The following is an 8,004-nucleotide window of genomic DNA, read 5'->3' as shown; positions in this document are numbered from 1 at the left end:
GACATGATTCTGTGTCACGTAAACGAAATTAAAACTATAATAATAATACTAATAATTTATAAAATGGCTTCATATTATTAAAAAAACTCCCAATTATATATGAATATATTTTGATACATTAAAACATGTAAACAGTCACGGCAGCTAAATGTGTACTTCACAAATCCACAGCGCATGCGCGGCTCTCCGGACAAGATGGCGACCAGCAACGGCGGTGGAATGGAAGTAGACGGGGCAGGCGAGTATTTTATTTGAGCATATATTCAAATTATTCTCATCATAGCAACACAACTCCACACTTATGCTATGTTTAAATATAATTCCGTCCGTTTAGGGCGAAGAATTTGCGGTATAAATTCCCAGGCTGCTAGTTGGCTGACACCGTCTTAGGTTGTTGCAAAGATGTCAACAAATGAACTAGTTTGAGGCAATATTCTCTTCTTTGTTTATTTAACTCAATCTGTGTCACTGCATAATGCTAATAAATGAGACAATATATAATATTGTAGAGTTATTACCACCCCCATATCCCATTAAGCTATCATATTGTTGCCTATGTTTTTAAATATGTCTATCTTATGTAGTCTGTAGTGTTGTTAATTGCCAAGAAATGAACTTGTGTGTTTCTTCTGTTGTGTGTCTGCAGCGAGCCCCAGTGTGATGGCCTCAGGGATGACCGGCAGTGTCTCTGTGGCTTTGCATCCTCTTGTCATCCTCAACATATCGGACCACTGGATACGGATCCGCTCACAAGAAGGACGACCGATGCAAGGTCAGCTTATTTAGCTTATTTAGCTTTGTGTGTGTGTGCGCCTGTCAAGCCGGACTGGTGTGTCATCTCTGGTTCCCTCTCACATTCCAGTGATCGGTGCTCTCATCGGGAAGCAGGAAGGCCGAAACATCGAGGTAATGAACTCCTTTGAGCTGCTCTCGCACACCATCGACGACAAAGTGCACATTGACAAGGAGTACTACTACACCAAGGAGGAGCAATGTGAGCTTTCATGAAGAAATGCCATCTGTGTTCGTTACGTAGTGTTAATTATGTGTGTGTGCGTGCCTTCACAGTCAAACAGGTGTTCAAAGACATGGAGTTCTTGGGATGGTACACCACTGGCGGCCCCCCGGACCAGTCTGACATCCACATTCACAAGCAGGTGAGCGACAATCCTCGTATTGCTATTAGATTAAATACAACAACCTTGATTGTCATGGCTTCTCCTGTCAGGTCTGTGAGATCATCGAGAGTCCGCTCTTCCTCAAGCTCAACCCGATGACCAAACACACTGATGTGAGTTTGGAAAGAATAGAAATGATCTGTTCCTGTGTCAAACTGTCAAACATATGTAGAAACAAATGAAGCGCTATTTTCTTCCCCAGCTTCCCGTTAGTGTTTATGAGTCCGTCATTGACATCATCAGCGGCGAGGTAACCTTCCTCCCTTTCAAGTATGACCCTTACTTTAGCAGCGCGTTCTTTCAACGTCGTCCTCACTAACGCAGGCCACCATGCTGTTTGCCGAGCTGAACTACACCCTCGCTACTGAGGAGGCCGAGAGGATAGGCGTGGACCACGTGGCCCGCATGACGGCCACCGGCACGGGCGAGAACTCCACAGGTAACAGTTTGGGACAACAAACACTCAACACAATAAGGTTGTGATATCTCGTGTTGTCGCTGCAGTCGCTGAGCACCTGATAGCCCAGCACAGCGCCATCAAGATGCTGCACAGTCGTGTGAAGATCATCCTGGAGTATGTTAAAGCGGTGGAAGCAGGTGAGACGCCGTTAATGAGCCTGATGGAAAATGGTTATACTTCCTTTCAGCACATCGTTAAGTCGAGGAGCCTCACGCTGCATTACGACTTCTTCTGATGTGGCATGTACGACTTAGTCTTCTCTAATAACAATATCTCTTATCTTATCTTAACTCAATAGGAAGCATTTAGCTGTCATTTGATTTGCAAGAAACTTGACTTTAAACCTGTGCATTAGCATCGTTCCACTAGATGGTGCTGTTTTTCTTGTATTGTCACTATTGAATGAAAATAATAATATTAACGTTTTCAAGGAACCCAAGGACACTGTACATAAAAGCAACGCACACATAAAATTTGCCCACATTTTGTGACTTAAGAAAAATATTTTTAATAAATATTACTTTTACTTGTAATGAAATAACAACTCAAAACATATTTTTGGTTCATATTATGGTAAGACAATTGTAAAAAATGGAATCCATAATATTTATATATATATATATATATATATATATATATATATATATATATATACATACATATATATATATTTTGGCTTATTTTATAGTAAAATAATTGTCAGCATTTTAAAAAAAAATGCATTTTTTTAAAATAAATCTTTTATTGTTATTGTTTATTGTATTTGTTATTTGATGCCTCCCAATTCAAATTATATTTTTTATTTTTTGGTTTATGGTCAAATTGCCAGGATTTTTAGCAAAAAACATTAATTTAAGTAAATTCTAAAATAGTATTAATAAAAAAAATACATCTTTATTTCTTTATTTTGATGTAATTATTGGCAGTCCCCTCCACTGCAAATAATTTATCTGTAAAGTTAATAACTTATTTGCAATAAAACAAGTAATTGCAAGGAATTGAATTGCTCAAAACGACTAATATGATGAATGGCCATTATTGGAAGTTTGTAAATGAATGTAATTAACAAGGAGGGGTGTTGCATCATTTGGAGTACACGTGTATTGAGTTTGGTTTCTGGCCATTTCTTGGTCCGACAGGAGAGGTTCCCTTCAACCACGAGATCCTGCGAGAAGCTAACGCCCTGTGCCACAGACTGCCGGTCCTCAGCACCATCAAGTTTAAAACTGACTTCTATGATGTAAGTCCTCTGTCATCAACCCACCTAAAAAAAATCCATTCCAGCTTCTATGTTGTGACGTCGCCCCCTTGTGTTTCCCCCCGAAGCAATGCAACGACGTGGGCCTCATGGCCTACTTGGGCACCATCACCAAATCCTGCAACAGCATGAACCAGTTCATCAACAAGTTCAACGTCCTCTACGACCGACAGGGCATCGGCCGCAGGATGCGAGGACTCTTTTTCTGAATCTGAAGGCTTTTTTTTTTGTTTATTTTTGTTATCAAGACAACGACAAGTGTAGCCCAAAGCACTTTGCCACACCGGTAAACAAACCATGGCTCTCACCACTGGAAATGAACATTTTACCCCTTTTTGTTGCATTCTAATTTGATCATTATGTATGTAATAAAATGTTTACTGTTATTGTTTTTTCCATAGGACTCTCCATAGTTTCCTTCTCTGCCTGCAGCATTTATTAACATGTCAGCGCTGCTTAAGCGCTGTTTAAACTAGCGTGTGAAGGTAACGCAGCATCAGCATGGTTTTTAGTTGGTTTGAAGTTGGCTTCCTGCTGTTCCACAAGGCATGCGGGGACGAGTCAGCATTCAACGTGCCGCTCGACTCCCTTTAATGACCAGCTGGGTTTTTATGTGGCGAGGGAGTGGCCAAACAACCAGAAGTCATACGTTTACATTTTGTCCACCATTTTATTTTTCTGGTTCAACATTGTTTCATGCTTAACTTGTGGTGGGCCGTACTACCTTTACCAAAAAAAAACTATGTGGTTACTTATGATGCTTTTCCAAAAAACTGCATGGCGGGCCATAAAAAAAGGCTCTCAGGTGTCATATTTGGCCGCGTACCATAGGTTGCCCACCCCTGGGTTACGTTACCGCTGCTTCACATCCGGATGCGTTCAATGGCATCTATGTGCAACGTGTTCAATCATTAGAGTCCCGCTGATTTCAAACATGGTCCTATTGGGTCTCATCCACGGGTTCGTCAGCAGGTGCTTCTGGTTGAGGGTACTGGAAGCGGGTCGGGTCGTACAGGTCATCCCGGGGGTCGTAAGGCATCGGGGGGTGGTAGTACGGGAAGGGGATGACTTTTTTCTGCATGGGAGGAGGAGGGGGCGCTGGTTCCTCCACAGGTTCCTCCTCCTCCTCTTCCTCCTCCACAGGAGGGGGTGGTGGTGGTGGGGGTCCCACGACCTTCCCCTTCATGGGTCTGGGTGGGTGGTCAATGAGGCAGTCGGGGTCCCAGTAGGGGTCACAGTCGTACTCCATGCCCTTGAAGGAACGAATGAGGGCCGGCGGGGGAGACTTCTTAACCAGGATCGGCGGAGGAGGGGCTGACTTTTTTGGTGGAGGCGGCGGCGGCTGGGGTGCTGCGGCCGGGGCAGGTGGGGCCTTCTGAGGAGTGCAGTGGGGGTGGTAGCGGGGGTCGCAGAGAACTGGCACGGCGCCGGCGGGTAGGTAAACTATGTGGGGCTTGCACAGGGGGTCCTTGTTGTTGCACAGGTACAGAACATCAGCCTGGGAGATGGCGGGGGCGCGAGGGAGAGGCGGGGGCAGGGTGGCGGGCGGATCCGTGGCTTTGGGGACACCCTTCATGGGCGGAGGTGGGGCGACCACTTTGCACTTTTTGTCGGTGCTCGGGTCGCACATGATCTGCGGGACCCCCAGTTTGCTCTGGAAGTAGGAGGCGTTGGGGCCGTAGGTGTTCTCCAGGTACCTCATCTGCTGGTACAACATCCTCAGCTTGTCGATCTCATACAGCTGACACACAACACCACATTAGGCAGGCACCAATACCACCACAACTACTGTGTGTGTGTGTGTGTGTGTGTGTGTCATACTCCTTCCGTGTGTCCAATACTGCTGTAGTAGCGATAGTAAGCCTGGAAGTCCGGGTTCCCTCGGTACCATCGAGGATCCACGTTCCTCTTGGGCCTGGAGTGAGTCAGGAAGTCGTTGGCCCTCTCTGAACCGATGCCGACTTCACCGACAGGAACCATCCCTGGACCAAGATGGAGGAAGATCATAGCTACGTATATACGGTGTCAGTATGTGATGATGATGATGAAGAGCAGCGTACCTTCCTGCTTGATGGCGCTCAGCAAGGATTTGGCCTCCAGCGGGCCTGCAGGAGCAAACATAATATTGTTGAAATGTACACGCCGAGCATTGTGACGCTTTAATGGAGGCTTGCTTTCACAGCTGACCTGGAAGCCATGTGAGGCAGCTCAGCAAACACAACGTGGAAATCATCTGGACTCCTGAATGCAACACATTCAAATATTTACACACAGAATGAAAAAATAACAAAATAATGCAAAAAATAACCAGACATAAAACTTCATTATTGTAATGAAATATAACACTATTTACTTCGTCATAATTATTTTAATTCTGATTGTTTTGATTTGATTTATTTTGATGTTCCCACTCTTTTGTTGTTTTGTCTTACGTAAGATTCTGTGATTATATGTGTGGAAAAAATCACTAATTGAATTGGTAACTGCTATGGCGTGGAGAAGGGGTAGGATTTAATCAGCTTTGCTTCTTCCTGCTCCTTTTCAGACATGTGTAGTAATGAGGTGTTGTGTGTGCATGTGTGTGCGTGTGTATATATATATATATATATATATATATATATATATATATGTGTAGATATTGTGAGAAACAATAATGTAACATAATATGCCTGTCTGAAATAAATTAAGAAAGAAAGATTTGTTGATTACTCCAGCCAGTTTATAAACATTTTTTAAATTCAATTTTTTTTTTATTAGAAATGTACTGTAAAATTGTGAAACGTGAGGGTAATGAAATAACACTATTTCCATAATCTATTTTAATTCTGATTATTTTGATTTGTTGATTACTCCAGCCAGTTTATAAACATTTTAAAAAATTCAAATTTTTTGTACTGAAAAATTGTGAAACATGAGGGGAAAACATATGTAAATGTGCAAAATATTTATATAACTAATAATCAAATACATAAATTAAAAATAAATGCTATTTATATAATAATTATTGCAGAAAAATCCATAAAAAATTACATTTATTAATTGCATTTATTAATGTCAGTTGATGTAAACATCCACTTTGGTGCATTTCATTCAAAAGACAAACTTATCTACATAAAAAAAAAGTATTTTAGTATACAAACATGTATTATTAGAAACAGTAGAGAAAATGTAGAAAAGTAACAAATGGCTCACCTACTTTCATGAAGACGTCCTCACAGCTCTCACTGGACCAGGCGGGTTAAATAGACGTACGTCTCAGTGCGGGTCACTCTGAACCCTCAACCTGTCATCCAATAGGATCCCTCCTTCATTTAGGAATAGAAATCCTCTAGCCCACCCCCAACCACCCCCTTTTTTTCCATACATACACTTTAATACGGTTGCCCTTTGGCGACAATTAAAACAAAAAATCTGCCAGCCTTCAGTAAAAAGACGTTTGGATGGAAACAAGGTCATTAAAGCCGAGAGGCCCTGCTGGGAAAACTGCAACTGGGAGCCAAAATGATGCCGACTAACAACATCCCAGGCAAAAAAAAGAAGGGGGGGGGGGTGTAGTTTACAGATGAGTGTGTCAAAAAAGGTGCTTATTAGTTGTTCTTTGACATGTGGCCTGCAACACCTGCTTGGCGTTTTAAGCTTCTTTGCTGTTTAACTGTCACACGCGCCAATGTGGCAATCTAACCTTTTATAGGACACCAACATTTCAAGTCAGTTTTTCCCTTATAAGAAACCCTACATTTAAATGTTTTTTTTAAATACACCTTTCCAAAAGTCTAATATTGCAATATAACATTTATTTTTAAGCATAGTTATGTAAAGTGACTTTCGAAGCTCCTCCCTCTCCCAATGGGAAAAATGAAATGTATAAAAATATGCACTCAGCAGTGAGCGAAATCAACTCCTTTAAAGTTAGCGACACAAACCGGAACGCTTTCTATGCACTGGCGGTGTGACGATCACAGTCGAGTGGGCGTGGCCGGAGGTGGAATACATTAAAACAGACACAAAATCCAAAGAAATTCAGCTGAATAGGTGCAGATTCTGGAAGATCTAGAAAGCTGTGCTGGTTATTGTGTGGAGCTGCTCTAAGGGAGTCCACAACACAATACAATGGGCTGAAAAATGATTATTAGGGGTCTCTGTTAAGTAACAAAACAAAATTAAAATCATATTCATTTTATATTTCATAACGGGACAAAAATGCAAGACCAATTACAAAATTGCAAGAACTGCAGTACTGGATTATTATAATTGTATAATTTATATACATATAAATAAAAAAATCTATATATTATAATATATAAATTATAACATTAAAAATAATAATAATAATCCAATAGTGCAAACTAAATTCTTGCAATTTTTTAACTGGTCTTAAATTTTTGACCAGTTATGTAATATAAAATTAGATTGATTTATTATATTACTACTATTATTATAGGATTACTATAATAGAAATATATTATAATTTTAAATATAATTTTATTACACTTAAATTATTATTATTATTATTAGATTATTACTACTGAAGGGTCTAAGTACTTCAAAATGTAAAAAGAAGAACTGGTGAGATAAAACTGTTGAGAATTAAAGTGAAAGAGGCCGTTCGTAAAAAACAAAAAAGAACCACCCAAAATACAAAGAATATCACAACTAAAAAACTAATGAGTACCTTTACCATTTGTGTTAATCCTCTCAAAAATTGGTTTGGGCATGCCCAGATGTTTCAACACGCAGAACGGTCCAAGAGAGGGCCGTAATTCCTCCAGTCCTGCCAGTTTGACACCCCTGCACAACTTTAAGCTGCATTGAAGGATCATGACGACGCCACCTTCACTTGTGCCACATGGAAAACATCTCCTTGTCATGTCAGGAACGTTGGAAGCAATCTGGAGCGTCAAGCTTCCATTTATTTTCCCTCATCAGAGAATAAAACTTTTCACCGATTAAAGTCGCCAATCAACCTAACATGATGCGTGTTTTTGGAATGTGGGAGGAAACCGGAGTACCCGGACAAAACCCACGCATGCACGGGGAGATGCCCAAGCGGAGATTTGAACACAGATGTTCCTGATGTGTGGTCAACATGTTAACCACTCATCCACCGT

The 8,004-nt window shown here is 41.0% G+C and overlaps 2 protein-coding genes across 2 annotated transcripts; one reads left to right on the top strand and one right to left on the bottom strand.

The window, feature by feature from the left end:
* Nucleotides 1-162: 162 nt before the first annotated feature.
* On the top strand, nt 163-3,294 carry cops6 (COP9 signalosome subunit 6). The gene is made up of 10 exons (XM_058075669.2): nt 163-238; nt 647-772; nt 863-994; nt 1,069-1,157; nt 1,229-1,291; nt 1,381-1,428; nt 1,503-1,617; nt 1,683-1,775; nt 2,778-2,878; nt 2,965-3,294. Exons 1-10 carry the CDS (start codon nt 175-177, stop codon nt 3,103-3,105), a joined length of 972 nt encoding a protein of 323 aa, XP_057931652.1. The 5' UTR covers nt 163-174; the 3' UTR covers nt 3,106-3,294.
* Nucleotides 3,295-3,685: 391 nt separating this feature from the next.
* and4 (actinodin4) lies at nt 3,686-5,112 on the bottom strand. Its single transcript, XM_078788590.1, has 3 exons — nt 4,957-5,112; nt 4,718-4,878; nt 3,686-4,637 (listed from the first exon to the last, which is right to left on the bottom strand). The coding sequence occupies exons 1-3, from the start codon at nt 5,015-5,017 to the stop codon at nt 3,837-3,839; spliced, it is 1,023 nt and encodes a 340-aa protein (XP_078644716.1). The 5' UTR covers nt 5,018-5,112; the 3' UTR covers nt 3,686-3,836.
* Nucleotides 5,113-8,004: the final 2,892 nt, after the last annotated feature.

Source organism: Doryrhamphus excisus, linkage group LG23, assembly GCF_037039965.1.
Source record: "Doryrhamphus excisus strain RoL-2023G ecotype Guam linkage group LG23, RoL_Dexc_Guam_v1.1, whole genome shotgun sequence".
Classification (NCBI taxonomy): domain Eukaryota; kingdom Metazoa; phylum Chordata; class Actinopteri; order Syngnathiformes; family Syngnathidae; genus Doryrhamphus; species Doryrhamphus excisus.
The sequence above is the reverse complement of the archived record's forward strand: the minus strand, read 5'-3'. Positions and strand labels throughout refer to the sequence as shown.

Coding starts and splice junctions, on each gene's coding strand:
- cops6 (XM_058075669.2), top strand. CDS start 175: ATGCGCGGCTCTCCGGACAAGATGGCGACCAGCAACGGCGGTGGAATG. Junction 1,429..1,502: donor TTGACATCATCAGCGGCGAG/GTAACCTTCCTC, acceptor TCACTAACGCAG/GCCACCATGCTGTTTGCCGA. Junction 1,776..2,777: donor TGTTAAAGCGGTGGAAGCAG/GTGAGACGCCGT, acceptor TTGGTCCGACAG/GAGAGGTTCCCTTCAACCAC.
- and4 (XM_078788590.1), bottom strand. CDS start 5,017: ATGTTTGCTCCTGCAGGCCCGCTGGAGGCCAAATCCTTGCTGAGCGCC. Junction 4,879..4,956: donor GAGCGCCATCAAGCAGGAAG/GTACGCTGCTCT, acceptor ATCTTGGTCCAG/GGATGGTTCCTGTCGGTGAA. Junction 4,638..4,717: donor GTATTGGACACACGGAAGGA/GTATGACACACA, acceptor GTTGTGTGTCAG/CTGTATGAGATCGACAAGCT.